The 21,480-nt window shown below is 34.0% G+C and overlaps 1 protein-coding gene and 1 pseudogene across 1 annotated transcript in view; one reads left to right on the top strand and one right to left on the bottom strand.

Moving 5' to 3' along the window:
- LOC144835675 (uncharacterized) overlaps positions 1 to 6,231 on the bottom strand; it is a 61,847-nt gene extending 55,616 nt beyond the window's left edge. Inside the window, exons 1-4 of the mRNA XM_078690741.1 lie at positions 6,160 to 6,231; positions 4,410 to 4,442; positions 3,719 to 4,219; positions 3,403 to 3,465 (exon numbers count right to left, since the gene is read on the bottom strand). Of these exons, the coding sequence (XP_078546867.1) occupies positions 3,403 to 3,465; positions 3,719 to 4,219; positions 4,410 to 4,419 (574 nt within the window). The 5' untranslated portion in view covers positions 4,420 to 4,442; positions 6,160 to 6,231. The remainder of the gene's footprint in view (positions 1 to 3,402; positions 3,466 to 3,718; positions 4,220 to 4,409; positions 4,443 to 6,159) is intronic.
- A 5,430-nt stretch (positions 6,232 to 11,661) lies between these two features.
- Positions 11,662 to 17,070, top strand: LOC144835674 (lymphoid-specific helicase-like; annotated as a pseudogene).
- The last annotated feature ends 4,410 nt before the right edge of the window (positions 17,071 to 21,480 follow it).

Raw genomic sequence — 21,480 nt, 5'->3', positions numbered from 1 at the left:
ATGGTAAGCGACAACAGCTTAGGACACATAATGAGAAATGAAGACAATGTATTAACATCAATGTTGTGAAGTTTACTATCCCAGATATGGAGACGATCTAATGCTAATTGAACTTGTTTGAGAGAACATTCTGATGCAAAGTCATTAAATACATCACGTGATAGATTCTTAATCACAACAATGTCACATTTATCTACAATGCCTAAAATGTGTGCAATAACTCTTCCCTTTCGCTTCAATGCCATCTTATCACAAAAGTCACTGACACTAGCAACACTATCATATTGCATACAAGACAATTGCATAATTACACGTATGAAATGCCCGTCACATTGTACACCTGGACTAATGTGATCAATAAACATTCTTATGGAGGTAGATATATCATCCAAATGATTATTTATTTCTAAATCTTTGCTTGTCATGTGATTAATTAATTCATTTACCACAGCATCTTTATGTTGTTTTTTAACAAAGTTTAAATTTCTCAACAGATAGCGATATGTTGACAAACTATTTGTAACCCAGTGCTTGAGGAAACCGCCAGCTTTATCACCAAGGAAACCAGTTGCAAACTCTGTCGCTCTGTATAAATGCTCACTCTCTCGTATCACCTCCCACTCATCATCATCCAATGGTGTAAGTAATGTTCGTACATCTGAGCACTCATTCTCCATACCTTCACTTTCACATAATTTGCAAAAGTAAAATCCCACCAATGACTCTACTATCAATTTGTGAGGAGGCATAAAAATTTTATTAAATTTAGATTTTGAAGTTGGTGCTTCTTCGTAAACAAACCCGAGTTTTAAGGCCATATCAACCATATCTTTGTTCGAATGTTCAGTCAAATCCGTTTTGTTGATTGAAAGTTGGTTTACTTTTAAGCTATCATACATAAATTTTCCTAATAAAATCATAGCATTTACATACTTCACTGGTGTTTTTTCAAAATCAGAAATCTTTGTTATGTTTTCTCGTTTGTTGAACTGATTTAAAATACTACGAAATAGTTCTTTAAATAGGTCAGATTTATCTTCGGGGAGACTTTGATTATCTTCCCACAATATACAGAGTGAAAGAAGTAGCATCGGGTTTTTGCACATTGCACACGCTTCAGGATGTTTGCGATCCTCCTCATCCTCCTCCTCCTCCTCCTCCTCCGACGACGACGACGACGACGACGACGACGACGACTCATAAGTGTCAATATCCAATTCGTTTCTAAGGGATTTTGCCAATTGTGGTTGTTTAAAATACTCAAAATGTTTGTCAATGTACTTTCCTATGCTCTCGTTGTTGAACCCATTAACTCTTACATGTACGTCACATGCTTTTACGAATTCGTCTACGTTTTCTGATCGTGAAGTAAGTATCACAGTACTGTTTTTTAAGTTGTTCTTTTTGAAAAGACTAAGTACGCTTGGATTATTAAACCTTAATTCATCTAAACCATCTAGTAGCAGTACAACTTTATCGTCATGTTTCTTTATGAATTTCTTAATTAATCGTGGATCATTTGGGAGATCTGTATCTAAATTGAAATCTGTCATATCAATTTGCTTTACAAATAAATCAAAGATGTTTTCATCTTTATCTAAATCCCGTACACTTAAAAGAAATACAATTTTACCTCCAAATGATTTAATTGATTGAGTAGCCGTAGCCCAGTTGTATGATAAATGCCTTAATATGGTAGTTTTACCTATCCCACCTTCGCCATCTATAAGAGCTCTACATCCAGGTGTGGAACTGATAACATCTACCACTTCTGTTAATGTTGTTGGTTTGCTAACATTATTCTTTTTAGCTTCTTTGTGTAGTTCCAAATCAGTGAACATCTGCGAAATGTCAACACTGTATCTATCACGCATTGTTGCTGGTGTAAATATACTGGCCTGACTACACAATTCCCTTTGTCTTTGAACCAGATATTCTTCAATTTTGTCTAGATGCGAAGAAAAATGGCAAAAACAATATTTAGTAAATTAAATTTTATTTAATAAGAGCCTTGTAATTTCTAATACTGTAATACAATAAGTAGTGCTGGAGCCGCGCCGAAGTACTAAACCAAGTAAATAATATAGAGGGCGACAAACACAATTTATTATCAATCAGAAAGAAGAAAACTCCGTTAAACGACTGGTGGTCGCCAGCAAATCGTAACAACCGTTAAATGTAGAGCAATAAATCCACCGCTTAAACCTCCAGCTGTCCATAGCAACTACATTTAGCTATGAGGCAATTTTGTTACTCCATTAACTACAGTAGATGGTGTTTTTGTTTTTTTTATTTACTACATAAGATGTTGATGTTTCAATATTAGTAGCTAGCTGGAGGTTTTAAAGCTGATTTTTTACTGTTTACGACATTAGCGTTGTATAACACGCATGTATTCATTTTTTTGTAGGTGAAATAAAAAATGAGTTAAAGATTTTTCAGGCATCTCAGTACAACTTTTGTTCTTAATACGAAAGAAATAACAAATAACAGAAATAATAGAAAATGCGTTCAAAAATGATAGTTTTTACATTTAATTTTAATAGGAAAAGTTAAAATTGTGATTAAATTTGCCTTTATTAAAATTGAACACTCGTGTACGAATTAATTCAATTTAAAACCTTGTCATTTATCCTATATTAAAATTAACTGGTAATTATCGTTGAGCTGCTGTTTAAAACACACGTTTGCAATATTAAATATAATTGATGTTACATATTCTATTCTTTGGTCTTTCGTGAAAAGAGGTAAAGGAGTGTGACGTGTTGTTGTTTTTTTTTAAATTTTTAAATACCATGCATGTATGTTATTAGGTTAAAAGGCTATTTGTTGCGTAAGATGTTTATGATTGAAACTGAATTCACAATTCTCTACGTCACAATCACATTTATTTATGATTATCCTTAATTTTATGCCAAATGGTATGATACAATTGTGATAGGCCTTAATTAATGCTGTATCCATGAAAATGAAAGGGATTATAGAGGGCGACAAGCAGAATATAGCATTAATCAGAACGACATTTTAATGTTATTTGAACTGAGATGATTGTAACTACAGTACATGAAATATTACGGTGAATTACTATTTTTTAATTTGATTACAAAATCTCATCAATTGTTGTTTTTATTATTATTATGAAGACATTTTATTCTCAAATTAATTATGATTAAATGAGCAAAATTAAATTAAGTGGATGTGATTTTATTATTCATTCAATCTTTTATGTCGTAATCTCTGGACCATAGAAAGTTAAATTACATATAAATTTAGACAGTACTAATTACTACTACTCATCTCATGTTTTTAATGCATTAAAAATGTTTGATTGTTACAGAAATGTAGTATGAGGCCAAGTATTCACTTTCACCAAAATTATACGGTACATTATTAGTAACTAACCTGTTTCTGATTTAACTTCTTTTGGCATTCCTTGTTTTTCATTACTACTGGTTGCCACTTGACCTGTTTAATAAATGACGTATAAAACCTGAATTTAGGCTACAATGATATCCTATACCGGTACTAAAAATATCAATTATTGCATTAATTCAACACAAATATTTTTCATTGTATATACAAAATAATAATAATTAACATAACAAAACAGCAGCAATGTATTAACATGCACCTTCAGTCGGCGGACATGGATTTAATGTTGTCAGACTGTTTTTTTATTTACCAAATTAATGTTTTTTACGCTTTTCGCACAACATACCTTCAGTCAGAGGTGTTACTTTTGATTCCAGTCCAACTTGTCTTAAATTGTTAATGAATTCTTCAATTTTTTCTTCACAGATTATTTTTCTCTCTTCCAAATCCAGAATCATACTCCAGGCATCTTTGTAATTCTTTAACGCACTACCATTGTACAATGCATCGATTCTGTCCACATCAGCCTGTCTAAGTCCATTTCCGAAAGCTACAATTTGTAGTCGATATCGAGTGAACTTAGTAATTTCTTGAACATCGAGAAAAGAATGTTTGAGACGATCTATGACACCAAACTGTTCAGTTACTTTTATTGTGTCGTATAGCAATATACGATTGTCTGAACTTAAACGTCCATTTGTCCTTAATTCCTGTAGTAAGTGTATTGTCTTGGTGGCGCTGTCTATGTTCGTTAATGCAATCAAATCTTGGTACAAAACTTTCAGCTTTGTGACGAGATTACGTTCATCATACCAAGTTGAAACATTTACTAAATCCAGATCAAAATCTATAAAATGGTGGAAACAGAACAATTTAAAAAAGTGTATTATTATTTAATGCAACACTAGGATTACTGTATATAATCATATATGTAAAGCGGACCAATCTTTTTTTATGTCGGTACTTATTATACTATTATACTAATATGTTTATAATATTGTATTAAGTCTTTATGAGTGAATACATTATCAGTGTACCTGTTGCCATTTTTTAATCTTCTGTCTTCATTTCTGAAAAATAAGTGTTAAATCGGATCATAATGATTCACAAATATATCTACTTCCGATAGGCTATGATGTATACTTATGAAGTGATGATCGTTTGATACTAAGTTCAATGTAACGATAACATCAATGATTGAACTGTCTGCAGTTTGTTTATAGTCGATTAGTGTGGTGCATCCGGGCAATTTATATAATGTTCTTTAAGTCTTGCTACCCGCCGCGCGTACTATAGGATTATGTTGGACAGGTTGGCAAACTAAACATGTCATGTTTAACACGCGTACTATAGGATTATTTTGGACAGGTTGGCAAACTAAACATGTCATGATTAACACGCGTACTATAGGATTATGTTGGACAGGTTGGCAAACTAAACATGTCATGATTAACACGCGTACTATAGGATTATTTTGGACAGGTTGGCAAACTAAACATGTCATGAGTAACTTCACACATTAATTGAATATTAGTCAAAACTAAACGAATTTACTGTATTACACTAGCATGTTAAAATATAAAAAAAAATATTAAGATAAGTATTGTATCTGATTTGTTTATTGTGATGTCACATTCTGAATTGAGAGATGAGAAATTGTGTGCTTGTCCTTAATGGTGTACAGTTTAATTAACAGGAACAGGTCATATTCGATCCACAACCACATACTCGCTCCCTCCCATTAAACGTAAAAATAACTATAGTAAGCCTCCTATAAATGGGGTCCTAGTAAATTTAATATTATTGTAGTTGGCGGTGTAGTATTGCGCTTACGTAAGAGGAGTGAACACCCGCTACATTTAGGATTATGATCAGGTTCGGCAATCACCCGAGGATTATGATCAGGTTCGGCAATCAGCCGAGGATTATGATCAGGTTCGGCAATCAGCCGAGGATTATGATCAGGTTCGGCAATCAGCCGAGGATTATGATCAGGTTCGGCAATCACCCGAGGATTATGATCAGGTTCGGCAATCACCCGAGGATTATGATCAGGTTCGGCAATCACCCGAGGATTATGATCAGGTTCGGCAATCACTGGCAAAATGAGATTAAATGTTACCCTTGTATAGAACCGGACTTAAATATAAAAAACATACATAGGTATTATAATTATCTTATAATAGGATATTTATGGAATTCTTCAGAGAACTCGCTGTTTGTTGACGATTATGTGTGGCACACAGAATAGTACGTTCAGTGATATTAACAAGACATTACCACAACCCACACTCTCCTCCAAATAACCATGGAAGCATAACCATCAGAATTATACTTAAATTTAATATATTTAATAAATTTAATATATTTTTGTAGATTTTTAATGTTGTGAATATTTTAGTGAATAATTGTGCAATATTGCCACCTATACTAAAAGATAATAATAATAATCAAATAAAGAACAGTGCAGATAGGTTTTAGTATATTATAATGTAAATTTTTCGTTTTTTTAAAATTAAAGTGCAATTGTATTTTCCAAAATTTTGTATATATTTTAAGATTCTTAATATTGTAAATTTTAGTGAATAATTGTGAAATTTTGTAATTGTATTTTCAGAATTTATTATTGTAGTTTTATAGATTTCATTTCAATATTTTTTATTGTAATACAAACGTTATTAGCTATGTGCTATTGTTTTTGTAATTTTATATATACCGTAATAAATAAATAAATAAATATTCTAATATTATTGTTCCGAACTATATAATGAAATATTGTAAACTTACAAATTGGCTTAATACTGGACTGTAACTGGATCTCGTACAGTTAAATGTGACGATTTAGCAGCAACTGCGCCACTCCCTTTGACGTCAACTACTGTGTAATTAGTGCAAACTTACAATTGGCTTAAGACTGGACTTTAACTGGATCTCGTATCTGGACTATCAATATAAACCGATACAGTTAAATGTGACGATTTGTAGCAGCAACTGCGCCACTCCCTTTGACGTCAACTAGTGTAATTAGTGTAAACTTACAAATTAGCTTAAGACTGGACTGTAACTGGATCTCGTATCTGAACTATCAATATACCGATACAGTTAAATGTGACGATTTGTACCACCAACTGCGCCACTCCCTTTGACGTCAACTTCTGTGTAATTATTATTCATAATCTGGTATATGTATGCTATATTTACTTTGGCCGTGACGTCACAAAAACTTTTCCACGGTCCAACTGTCTTTCTGTTGAAACACAATGTACACGATTATATCGGCAGCGTCGTACGACGTCTATAAATATCCAATTCAAAATTCCATAGAAAGTATTTTTAGAAAATTACCTAGAATCTTTTTAAATAATATTTAAAAACTGCAAAATGAATGTTATTGAAACACCTAACCAAGTGAATTGGATTAAATACTAAAAGAAATGAGAATTCACATTTTTGTATAAATATAGACGGCAATAAATGTTTTAAAACTTGTACTATATCTAATCATTTTAATAACTATTTTTGTAATATTGCTTCTGATCTCTTTGTTCAATAATTCATATACTAACTCTAAATATATTTAATCATTTTACACCTCTTATATCTATTTTTTTTTTTTTTTTTAGCTTTTTAAATTTATACTAACAAATATCTTTTTATTAATATTATAATCATAACAATAAATATTTAAAAAATATATATAAAATAATATTTATCGCATAATATACAGTCTAGGATAATTAAATGATATACAAAATCATTACACCCAACTACTATCTTCATCTCCTTATACGGAACATCATTTGAATAATAGAACAAGAACAAGTCACACATCTACACATAATCAAACATCGTATACTCTATCTCTAACAATATTTCAATCTTCTATCGACTACTGTAAAGCCGAAGTATAGTCGTTATCTCGGGACCGTTCTATGGTTACCACCACGTAGGCATCAAGGCAGGGAGGTATAATACCTCCCTGATCAAGGCTTCTATGAATGGATGACGAGTTAGGCGCAGGAACGCTAGTAGACCAAACCCAGACTCCAGTACCGTTTTGATTACGATCAATCGGGAAATAACCTCATGACGTTGTATTGATAACACTTTACCCCAACATTACAATGTACTCACAGGGCAGTATTTTAGGCCCGCTTCTTTTTATTTGTTATATTATCGATATGTCTATTTGTATTGATAATGATTGCAAACTATTATTATATGCCAACGACAGTGCCTTATTGGTGGCTCATCGTGATCCAATATACATTTCACATTAACTAGGTCATGGTATGGAATTATGTTACAAGTGGTAGTTCAAAATAAGTTGTCCATGCACCCACAAAAAACAGAATGCATTTTGTTGAAAGAAAAGTTTAAAATATTGAGAATTTCAAAATCACTTTTATAATGATATATCCTTAGTCATGATTCCATAAGCACCTTGGTTTACAAATTGATAACTGTATTTCAAATGAAGAATACTTTACATGTATTATGAAAAAAGCAAATTCGACCACCAGATTGAAATTTCTGTACAACAGGTAGGCTAGTAGGAAACTTTTATGCTCTGCATTAATTAATTTAGTGTATACAGACTGGTATTCTGGTATAACGTCATTCCTTCAAAATAAACTCCAGGTAACCCTAAACAAAATTGTACAGTTTATTCTCGACATTGCCCCTAGGGCACACATTTCCCCTAGGGCACACATTTCCCCTAGGGCACACATTTCCCCTAGGGCACACATTTCCCCTAGGGCACACATTGCCCCTAGGGCACACATTTCCCCTAGGGCACACATTTCCCCTAGGGCACACATTTCCCCTAGGGCACACATTGCCCCTAGGGCACACATTTCTCCAAGGGCAAACATTGCCCCTAGGGCACACATTGCCCCTAGGGCACACATTGCCCCTAGGGCACACATTGCTCCTAGGGCACACATTGCCCCTAGGGCACACATTGCCCTAGGTCACACATTTCCCCTAGGGCACACATTGCCCCTAGGGCACACATTTCTCCTAGGGCAAACATTGCCCCTAGGGCACACATTGCCCCTAGGGCACACATTGCCCCTAGGGCACACATTGCCCCTAGGGCACACATTGCCCCTAGGGCACACATTGCCCCTAGGGCACACATTTCTCCTAGGGCAAACATTGCCCCTAGGGCACACATTGCCCCTAGGGCACACATTGCCCCTAGGGCACACATTGCCCCTAGGGCACACATTGGTCACGAACAGCTAAAAGCTGTTGGTTACCGTATCTGAACATAAACAACAGAGTTAAATTTCTAAGATAGACTTCAGGTATTGGTCCACGCCTATAAGATATACCATGATGTAGATTCCACTTTTTTAGCAGACAATTTTACAAATATTTCTAAACAACAACATATGTACTGTACGAGGAAATTAATGAACATTTTGTAATTCCTAATATAAAAGTGTTAGCTTCGAAAATATTTTATTATCATACTATTAACGATTGGAATAATCTTCCATTAAACATAAAAGGTATAAAAACACCCAATGAGTATTAAAGTGTTAAAAAGCTTTATGTTTGTAATGTGCATAGCCAGACTGATGTATTGTGAACAACTGTTATTATTTTGTGAATGTTTCTATGTTTTTGTTATAAGGACCCCATTGGATAGCTTAGCTCTATGGGTAATCCTTGGTATGTTGATTAAAACAAACAAACAAATGTAGCCGTCCGACTTCTACTAATATTAAAATTGCAATTTGTGATTTTTCTGGTAGATATATTGATGATTTTACCCAAACACACTTATACAAATATAAATTGCAAAAGAACTATCAATTATTCCAATATTCATTTGAAAGCAACTGCACCCTTTTAGGTCAACTTTAATATCACGATCACATGCCGCTATTGACTTTGGCCGTGACGTCACAAAAGCTGTTCCACAGTTTAGTGCAGGTCTTTCTGTAGAAGCACAATAGGATTACTGAAGTCTATACTTATTCACTCAAAATTACACAGATACTATTTTTAGAAAAACACACAGAACCCTCGGTTTAAATGTATAAGAGGATAAATACATGTAATAGAATTTTTAAATAAAACGTTTGCTTCTGAAAATAACTGACGTTTCGATCAATATTAAGCTTTTATCGTCCCATCCATAAATATTATGATCGTCCTTAGGAGTGAGGAGTTTGTTTTCTCAGACTGGACGATCATCAAAGTAAATTAGGCCTATTGATTGAAACGTCGAGAAACTCAATTCATTCATTTCAGAACTAATTGGAGATGTACTGCAAACTTTATATAAACATTTGATTTCTTCATGCAAACCTTCAAACAATTCTCATATTCTTCCATTGTCTTTCTTTGTCCAGTCGGCATTCATCATTTTTATGCCTTTTACATATTTTTGCTATAGTGTTTTTATTTGCTATGCTAATGCATCTTTGTACCGTCCTCATGATGACTCAGCATTATCGCATCTCACTGTGCCGACAATATTACAAAACAATTGTTGTTGCATTGTATTTAATGCTGGTAGAAAAAAATATAAACGAATTGGGTTATATTTTGACACATCGACAAAGTGAGGAAAAATTAAATTGGTAAAATAAATTATTTTTCAAAAACTAGTACGGTCTCATGTTGTCCGTTGAGGGCGCTCTTTGGTTTCTATACATAGTGGCCAAATCTGGCATAATTATGCCGTCTGGCATAATTTTGACCCATCTGGCATCTAGCGAATTGGCATATAATTTGGCATATTTTCGAAAAAATCTGGCATAATTTTGTAAAAATCTGGCATAATTTAGCCAAAAACACAAGCATAATTTGATTTCGATCGCTGGCCACACTGTTTCTATAGAGCAGGTGGTTGGTTTGGTATCAATCCACACAGCGCGGCCTTTATGAATAATAATTTATAAAAGGAGGCCTAGGCCGTTTGTAGTTTCTTCTAAGACACACAAAACTTAGGTAAGCTGGGTGTTTATAGTTTTTTTCTGTTTTGGTATTACGCTAGACTCTACTGGTGCCGCAGCCTGCCTGGCACCTAACTAACGTGACAATATGAACTCATCAATATCCCTCCACCACAGCAGCCAGCCACCACACTTTTCTCCCTTATTTCTAGCCCACAAAAACTGGAGAGTCAGAGAGGAGTGTGAATTCGAACTAGCCTAGTTTAGTAGCCTACTACTATCTAGGCCTGGCCCTACCTAGATGACCTCAATGTCTGATCTAAATTTTCCTCCTCTTCTCACAGCAGGATGACAGTGCGTGACATAATGACATACGTGAAGATAACAGCTGCTACACAGACCATAGAGTTTATTATATTATAATAATACCTCCAATACGACCATGTAGACCTACAGATACCTCCTTGTGTACAGAGACAGAACTACTGTCGTCTAGATGGCTGTTGACAGGTAAGCACTCATGGATACAGAGTAAAGAAACAACTATGTTTTTGCCAATTTGTAAATGTAAATTATAGTGAATGCACAATTAATGGCCAGTTGATATAGACATTTCACGTTTTGATTTTAGCAGCAACTAGGCCTACTGCTGTTTTATTACGTTTCTGTTTTCTTTTAAGAATGAGTGCAAGAATGTTTTTACTGATAAGAAAACTTAATTCAGTTGGCAAATGTGTTTGTCTTAATTTTTACACGTCCAAAAGCAATTAATAATAATTATCTTTTTAATACAATATATCAGTTATATATATTTGTTTTTCAATGATTAAAAATTAGTGGAAGAAAGTTGTCTTATTATCTTTGTCAGATTAGTAATTTCAGGAATTATCCTGATTATTTTATCTTTCTGCTTTCAACAAGAGCTGGTGGGTTAGGCATCAACTTGACAACAGCTGACACAGTCACTATATATGACAGTGATTGGGTAAGTTAAATAAATAATTACTACATTTTATTACAGCGTGATCAATAATCTGCCATACGATTTACACACAGAGTGTCATATGTAAAGAAGTATTTGTGCTGAGTGAAGTTGAGCCTAACCTAAATTGATTCTACCCAGCTTATATTTCACATACCAACTTAAGTCTGTTCATAACCTTGTCTTACCTACCACTTTCACTGTTTGAAAACCACCATCATGTTTAGAGAAATATCCTAACATGTTCGTAATGAATTTATAGCAGTACAACTTAGCCTCCAAGTTTATACAAGCTATTTAAATTATAAGGTGGTAAGATAAATTGTTTGATTTTGTATGCAACTATGTTTATTTTAGAGAACTAAAGACGTACCAATCTGCCACAGACTTCTACTTACTGGTACCCCACTTCAAAACAACCTGTCTGAGTTGTGGTCTATGCTAAACTTCTTACTACCAGAAGTGTTTGATGATCTACAAACGTAAGTATTAATTGTTATCAATTTGAATCCGGTCCTGCTCCAGGTGAGGTTCGCAACAGATTGTTCGTCATACAGCATTAGTTACTTTTTGTTTTCATGATGCGTCATGCAGTTACATAAGATTGGCACATGGCGTGTTGTGATTTTTATTTTCCGGAGCAGGTGTGAAAGGCAAACATGTCAATCACTGGCCACCAAACAATTTCTCTGTATAAGAACAAAACTGATGTGGATATAAATTTCCTTTATCTTATTTTTCAGGTTTGAATCCTGGTTTGATTTTAATTCCTTTACAAGTCATGAAGATGAAGAAGCCATTGTAGCTAAGGAGAGAGAACAACATGTTATATCCATGATGCACCAGGTACTGCCAACAAATCAGTTAACAGTGTCTTAGACCAAAAACGAAAGAAAAACAGAGCGAGACGTCATAAACTTTGCTCCGTCTATCGGATCGAACGTTAAATCAACCAATTATAGTCCCGATGAGAGCGGAACAGATTATACTGGGCTTTAATGCATGCACAGATTAATGTTGATATTTTCTGTGAGTAATTTTATTCTGTATTAAAATTGTTGGTATCTTATAGATTCTTACGCCATTTTTATTACGACGCTTAAAGACAGATGTTGACCTGACAATACCTCCAAAGAAAGAGATCATTGTAAACGCACCAATGACGAGTATTCAACAAGAATTCTACGCATCAACTCTAGACAGGTCAATTATTGATAAGGTCAAACCCAAGGTAAGAACAGTGCATCATGTGCCATGGCTCTGTTATAATCAACCTTGCTGCCTACAAGCCAGAGTGTTAGTTAACATGAAATTAGAAACACCTGCTAAAATAAATGAGGCGTGATTCTGCAGCTGAGAAATTGCAGTAAGAATTAACCAATGATTGGTTGATAACTAAAAGTTAAAAAATTGAGTCCTGAGTGCCACACTTTCTATAGTTTGTTTATGAGCCTTATTTTATTAAGTTCCAAACTATTGAAGTGTATATAAAAAGAATGTTGTTGTCACTCATCTTGGCGTCCTTTTGTTCCACAGAAAAAAGAAGAGGTAACATTGACCCCAAAAGGTCGACCCAAGAGAGGATGCTCTAAAAAGGTTGACTACTCCATTGTATTTAATGAAAATGAGGAATCTGATGATGTTGAAGATTGGTACAAAAAGATTAGAGACACATTTGCCAAGTGAGTTTACAATAGTTGTAGTAGAGAAGTCTAGGCGTCAGTACCAAAAAGTTAAGATTGAATGGGAAAAATATTTTGTTGTAATCAGGTGGCATGGGGTTTAGGGTGGAAATTGAAATTAGTCTTTGTAGTATGGTGTTGGTTAGTGCTATATCTTATAATATCCTGTAGTCTGAACAGATGCTTAGCACCTATTTTGTAAGAGGGTGTCCCTGTCCACTTCCACCAGTACAACATCCATGAGTACATTACTTTATACCCCTTTTATTATTTATTTCAGAGAACCAACTGCACCTGGTGAGAGGGTGTCCCTGTCCACCTCCACCAGTACAACATCCATGAGTACATTACTTTATACCCCTTTTATTATTTATTTCAGAGAACCAACTGCACCTGGTGAGACCCCATCAAATACAGAATCAGTAGTTAATATCAAGCTTCAAAACATTGTAATACAACTAAGAAAATGCTGTAACCCATCCCTACTGGAATATCCACTTGACCCGGTCACGCAACAGTTCAAAGTTGACGAGGATCTTGTCATGCGGAAAGCTTTTAGTGTTGGAGAGAATGTTACCTGAACTAAAGAAGCGTGGACACAAGGTATCAATCTTAAATATTCATGTTAGTTTAAAAGAATGTAATAAGTTAATGAAATTGGCAATTGGTTTATAAAAACATCTGAATTATATGTCTGTCTGTCTGTAGGTCCTAATCTTTTCCCAGATGACCTCAATGTCTGATATGTTTGTCTGTTTGTAGGTCCTAATCTTTTCCCAGATGACCTCAATGTCTGATATGTTTGTCTGTAGGTCCTAATCTTTTCCCAGATGACCTCAATGTCTGATATGTTTGTCTGTAGGTCCTAATCTTTTCCCAGATGACATCAATGTCTGATATGCTTGTCTGTTTGTCTGTAGGTCCTCATCTTTTCCCAGATGACCTCAATGTCTGATATGTTTGTCTGTTTGTAGGTCCTAATCTTTTCCCAGATGACCTCAATGTCTGATATGTTTGTCTGTAGGTCCTAATCTTTTCCCAGATGACCTCAATGTCTGATATGTTTGTCTGTAGGTCCTAATCTTTTCCCAGATGACCTCAATGTCTGATATGTTTGTCTGTAGGTCCTAATCTTTTCCCAGATGACCTCAATGTCTGATCTGTTTGGCTGTAGGTCCTCATCTTTTCCCAGATGACCTCAATGTCTGATATGTTTGTCTGTAGGTCCTCATCTTTTCCCAGATGACATCAATGTCTGATATGTTTGGCTGTAGGTCCTAATCTTTTCCCAGATGACATCAATGTCTGATATGTCTGTTTGTCTGTAGGTCCTCATCTTTTCCCAGATGACCTTAATGTCTGATATGTTTGGCTGTAGGTCCTAATCTTTTCCCAGATGACATCAATGTCTGATATGTCTGTTTGTCTGTAGGTCCTCATCTTTCCCCAGATGACCTCAATGTCTGATCTGTTTGGCTGTAGGTCCTCATCTTTTCCCAGATGACCTCAATGCTTGACATACTTGAAGATTACTGCCACTTAAGAAACCACAACTACTGTCGTCTAGATGGCAGCATGGCTTTTGACAGACAGCAACAGGTAAGCACCGGCATGGTGAAGAAGAAATTTAAAATTATTTGGAAGAACTTGTAAATATAAATGATACTGAATTAAGTTGATACACCCATTCTGATTTTAGCAACTACTGCTGTATTATGTTAATTAGTATTATGAATGTTTTTACTGAGAAAAGATGGAAAATGTGTTTGTCTTAATTTTTACCAAATGTCCACCTAATGCTAATTATCTTTATTATCAGTTGGTTGTAGCAGCCACAAATCATGTTTGTTTTTCTCAATTATTCAAAATTAGTGGAAAAAGGTTGTGTTATTATCTTTCTCAGATTAGTAATTTCAGCAATGATCCTGATTATTTCATCTTTCTGCTTTCAACAAGAGCTGGTGGGTTAGGCATCAACTTGACAACAGCTGACACAGTCATTATATATGACAGTGATTGGGTAAGTTAAATAAATAATTACCTACGCCAAGGAGGTTATATTTTCACCACTGTAGTGTGTGTTTGTGTGTGTGTCTGTGAAAGCCTGGAGGCCACAGTTTTCATCCGATTCTCCCCAAATTTGGCCACAATGATCTATGCCCCAAAAGCTCGGACGAGTTCGACTTTGAGGGGAAAAACTAACAAAAAAACTATTTTACTGCCTAGAGACCACATTTTTATCTGATTCTCCCCAAACTTAGCCACAATGATCAATGACTCATGATATAATTGTGGTTAAATTTTGAAGGGTCAGGGTCAAAGATCAATGTCCACAAAAACACCTCAGCGGGAATTGAACCAGCGATCTCAACTGTGAGAGGCTTGATACATAACCATTACACCAAACTCTCATCCACAACTTTGTAGTGTGCAGTTTATTGAGATTTTACACAATTTACACTCAGAACTAATAGAAAATATATATATATATTTTCCGGGGAATTTTACAGTAGACGGAGGTTTGTACTCTCGGAGTACCCTCTAGTTACTACATTTTATTACAGCATGAACAATAATCTACCATACGATTTACACACAGAGTGCAATATGCTTTTTTGCTGCGCACTTTGTGCACTCGAGTGCATGATAGTGAAAAAATAAAGAGCGCACATGTGACTCATTTCAGCGCGTCTGATTGGCTACATCCGTTAAACCATGTTATAATAATTAGTCACAAGCTTGTGGTGTAATGTTTGTTTTAGTGTAGTGACTTTCAATACATTGTAAAGTAGCATTTATAGTTATATTATAGAATCCACAGTCAGATCTACAAGCCCAAGATAGATGCCACAGAATTGGTCAAGAAAAGCCAGTGATTGTGTACAGGTTAGTGACTATTAACACCATTGACCAGAAGATAGTGGAGAGAGCAGCTGCAAAGAGGAAGCTGGAGAAGATGGTCATTCATCAAGGTCAGTTTTGTCTTTCACACCTCCCTAAAAACCCTCCTGAACAATAAACGCCCGGGGCGTTTATTCAAATGGATACGTTAAATTAATCATATTGTTTTATAGACTTCTACAGTAGTATGCAAACTTCTAGGCATTGATTGTTCTCATTCATTTCAAAAATTCATTATCTTGTTTTTTTTAGGTGAATTCAAAGGCAGTAAAACTATGGTGAGAGACTCAAAAGCTGTGATGGATCCCATGGAACTACTAAAAGTGTTACACTCCACTGATCACTCTTGCATTATCAAAAACTGTGAAGAACAAGTCATCAGCGACGCAGATCTTGAGCTCCTATTGGATCGCAGTGACCTTGTTGGGAATAACGCGGGAAAAAAATTGAAACCAGTAAAGGAGAATGAAGCGTTTAAGGTTCTGGAATCCTGCGATGAGAATGTCACTGAGTTAAAGATCTCAGTACTGGGTTCACATACTGTATACCCAATATTGCACAAATTGAAATCTGGGATCGTTAATGGTATTTATGACATTTATTTCTATGCAAGTAGTTACTGTTGTTTTCGGCACAGCACAGTGTTCAGGTTTAAACTATTGTTAACACCAAGTGTTATTACAAGTCAGCACAGTGTTCAGGTTTAAACTATTGTTAACACCAAGTGTTATTACAAGTCAGCACAGTGTTCAGGTTTAAACTATTATTAACACCAAGTGTTATTACAAGTCAGCACAGTGTTCAGGTTTAAACTATTGTTAACACTAAGTGTTATTACAAGTCAGCACAGTGTTCAGGTTTAAACTATTGTTAACACCAAGTGTTATTACAAGTCAGCACAGTGTTCAGGTTTAAACTATTGTTAACACCAAGTGTTAATACTCTTACAACATAAAGAAAATCAAAGACTGTACACAAATATATCTGAACATTAAGTAGAACTTTTAATTATTCCAATCTATATATTTTCACCCATAAATTTATTTTATACAGGATTATATTTCACTATTTCTACATCATAACATAACAAAATAAGTCTACATCAAAAAATATATTTAAAAACACACCAATCAAACTAAATGTAAAATTCATTGATATCAAACTATATTATATAATGTCTTCATTGTTTGATTTTTGTCATTTTTAGATTTACAAATTCTACTACAACTTTGTTCTGTTGTTGTTACTGTGCCAAAGACATCTCATAATGTGTTTATTTGTTAATTTAATTTCTAATTACGTTTTCATTTAATAAAACTGCTTTTGATAACTAATTACGTTTCATCATTAATGTTCATGTTATGTTTTGTAGTTTCAAGTTGTACCACTTTACTTTTAGTATTGGATGGTTAAAACCATCCAACCTAATTATAAAGAGTGAAATTACATTTACGATTTAATATTATTTTATCACATAATATTATCACATAATTACTTTAAAACACGCACAACCAATTCTATACAATATATCAAGTAAAAAACATTGCATTATTATAAAAGAATCATTTTCATTAAATATGGCAGCACAGCTTATAAAAGATTATAATGAATAAGAAACAAACATTCTTGTTTATCTGCATGCTACAGCTGTTAATAATTATTACTTCCGTTGCTAGTGTGCCGCGTGCGGAAGTACGCGCGCGCGCTCCGTCGATGAAGGTAAGTATGTCAAAATAAAATGTTTAAAAACATTTTATGTTTTAGATTATCATATTGATTTAATCTACAATAGGATTTATATATAAAAGGTCGTTTTTATATTGAATACAAATTTAATGTTAGAAATGCAATTATTTGCGATATTAAAAATTGACACCTGCTTGCTGCGAGATTTAAAAATATGTTTGTTATATAGTAGAAGTAACATACGTTATCAGTGAAAACTAAAGATAATGAAATCTAATATTTCTTATTGAACACTTTTCAGACACGTGACGAATGACGTCAGCTGATAGATTGCAATCCCTCATGTCAAGGTACCTCAGCTTAGGACACATAATGAGAAATGAAGAAAATGTATTAACATCAATGTTGTGAAGTTTACTATCAGTGATAGCGAGACCACGTAATGCTAATTGAACTTGTTTGAGAGAACATTCTGATACAATGTCATTAAATACATCACGTGATAGATTCTTAATCCAAACCCGGACACATTCATCGTCAATGCCTAAAATGTGTGCAATAACTCTTCCCTTTCCCTCCAATGCCATCTTACGACAAAAGTCATCGACACTAAGACGATCATATTGCATACAATACAATTGCATAATTAGACGTATGAAATGCCCATCACATTGTACACCTGGACTAATGTAATCAATAAACATTCTTATGGAGGTAGATATATCATCCAAATGATTATTTATTTCTAAATCTTTGCTTGTCATGTGATTAATTAATTCATTAACCACAGCATCTTTATGTTGTTTTTTAACAAAGTTTAAATTTCTCAACAGATGGCGATATGTTGACAAACTATTTGTAACCCAGTGCTTGAGGAAACCGCCAGCTTTATCACCAAGGAAACCAATTGCAAACTCTCTCGCTCTGTATAAATGCACACTCTCTCCTATCACCTCCCACTCATCATCATCCAATGGTGTAAGTAATGTTCGTACATCTGAGCACTCATTCTCCATACCTTCACTTTCACATAATTTGCACAAGTAAAATCCCACCAATGACTCTACTATCAATTTGTGAGGAGGCATATAAATGTTATCAAAATTCGATTTTGAAATTGGTGCTTCTTCATAAACGAACCCGAGTTTCACGGACATATCAACCAAATCTTTATTCGTATGTTTATCATTCAAATCTTTCATGTTTATTGAAAGTTGGTTTACTTTCAAGCTATCATACATACATTTTCCTAGCAATATCATAGCATTTACATGCTTTGCTGGTGTGTCTTCAAATTTAGAAAGCTTTGCGAATTGTTCCTGTTTGTTGAACTGATTTAAAATGTTACGAAATATTTCTTTAAAAAGCTCAGCTTTATCTGTAGGAAGGCTTTGACTGTCTTCCCACAGCAAACAGATTGAAAAAAGCAGCATCGGGTTTTTGCACATTGCATACGCTTCAGGATGTTTTTCCCCAGCCCACCAATAAGTGTCAATATCCAATTCGTTTCGAAGGGATTTTCCTAATTGTGGTTCTCCAAAAAACTCAAAATGTTTGTCAATATACTTTCCTATGCTCTCTTTGTTAAATCCATTAACTCTTACATGTACGTCACATGCTTCTACGAATTTATCTATGTTTTCTGATCGTGATGTGAGTATTACGGTACTGTTTTTTAAGTTGTTCTTTTTGAAAAGACTAAATACGTTTGGATTATTAAATCGCAATTCATCTAACCCATCTAGAAGCAGTACAAATCTATCGTCATGTTTCATTATGAATTTCTTAATTAACCGTGGGTCCTCTGGGAGATCTGTTACTAAATTAAAATCTTTCATATCAATTTGCTTTACAATCATATCTAAGATGTTGTCATCTATGTCTAAATCCCGCACACTTAAAAGAAATACAATTTTACCGTCAAATGATTTAATTGATTGAGTAGGCCTATCCATAGCCCAGTTGTATGATAAATGCCTTAATATGGTAGTTTTACCTATCCCACCCTCCCCATCAATAAGAGCTCTACATCCAGGTGTGGAGCTGATAACATCTACCACTTCTGTTAATGTTGTTGGTTTGCAGTCTTCATTATTTTTAGCTTCTTTGCGTAGTTCCAAATCAGTGAACATCTGTGAAATGTCAACACTGTATCTATCACGCATTGTTGCTGGTGTAAATTTACTGGCCTGGCCGCACAAATTCTTTTGTCTTAGAAGCAGATATTCTTCAATCTTGTCTAGATGCGAAGAAAAATGGCAACAACAATATTTAGTAAAATAAATTTTATTTAATAAGGGCCTTGCAATTTCTAGTATTTGTAATGTAATACAATAAGTAGTGCTGGAGCCGCGCCGAAGTACTAAACCAAGTAAATAATATAGAGGGCGACAAACACAATTTATTATCAATCAGAAAGAAGAAAACTCTGTTAAACGACTGGTGGTCGCCAGCAAATCGTAACAACCGTTAAATGTAGAGCAATAAATCCACCGCTTAAACCTCCAGCTGTCCATAGCAACTACATTTAGCTATGAGGCAATTTTGTTACTCCATTAACTACAGTAGATGGTGTTTTTGTTTTTTTTTATTTACTACATAAGATGTTGATGTTTCAATATTAGTAGCTAGCTGGAGGTTTTAAAGCTGATTTTTTACTGTTTACGACATTAGCGTTGTATAACACGCATGTATTCATTTTTTTGTAGGTGAAATAAAAAATGAGTTAAAGATTTTTCAGGCATCTCAGTACAACTTTTGTTCTTAATACGAAAGAAATAACAAATAACAGAAATAATAGAAAATGCGTTCAAAAATGATAGTTTTTACATTTAATTTTAATAGGAAAAGTTAAAATTGTGATTAAATTTGCCTTTATTAAAATTGAACACTCGTGTACGAATTAATTCAATTTAAAACCTTGTCATTTATCCTATATTAAAATTAACTGGTAATTATCGTTGAGCTGCTGTTTAAAACACACGTTTGCAATATTAAATATAATTGATGTTACATATTCTATTCTTTGGTCTTTCGTGAAAAGAGGTAAAGGAGTGTGACGTGTTGTTGTTTTTTTTTAAATTTTTAAATACCATGCATGTATGTTATTAGGTTAAAAGGCTATTTGTTGCGTAAGATGTTTATGATTGAAACTGAATTCACAATTCTCTACGTCACAATCACATTTATTTATGATTATCCTTAATTTTATGCCAAATGGTATGATACAATTGTGATAGGCCTTAATTAATGCTGTATCCATGAAAATGAAAGGGATTATAGAGGGCGACAAGCAGAATATAGCATTAATCAGAACGACATTTTAATGTTATTTGAACTGAGATGATTGTAACTACAGTACATGAAATATTACGGTGAATTACTATTTTTTAATTTGATTACAAAATCTCATCAATTGTTGTTTTTATTATTATTATGAAGACATTTTATTCTCAAATTAATTATGATTAAATGAGCAAAATTAAATTAAGTGGATGTGATTTTATTATTCATTCAATCTTTTATGTCGTAATCTCTGGACCATAGAAAGTTAAATTACATATAAATTTAGACAGTACTAATTACTACTACTCATCTCATGTTTTTAATGCATTAAAAATGTTTGATTTTTACAGAAATGTAGTATGAGGCCAAGTATTCACTTTCACCAAAATTATACGGTACATTATTAGTAACTAACCTGTTTCTGATTTAACTTCTTTTGGCATTCCTTGTTTTTCATTACTACTGGTTGCCACTTGACCTGTTTAATAAATGACGTATAAAACCTGAATTTAGGCTACAATGATATCCTATACCGGTACTAAAAATATCAATTATTGCATTAATTCAACACAAATATTTTTCATTGTATATACAAAATAATAATAATTAACATAACAAAACAGCAGCAATGTATTAACATGCACCTTCAGTCGGC

The sequence above is a fragment of the Antedon bifida genome, chromosome 2 (assembly GCF_963402885.1).
Source record: "Antedon bifida chromosome 2, ecAntBifi1.1, whole genome shotgun sequence".
In the NCBI taxonomy this organism is placed as follows: domain Eukaryota; kingdom Metazoa; phylum Echinodermata; class Crinoidea; order Comatulida; family Antedonidae; genus Antedon; species Antedon bifida.
The sequence above is the reverse complement of the archived record's forward strand: the minus strand, read 5'-3'. Positions and strand labels throughout refer to the sequence as shown.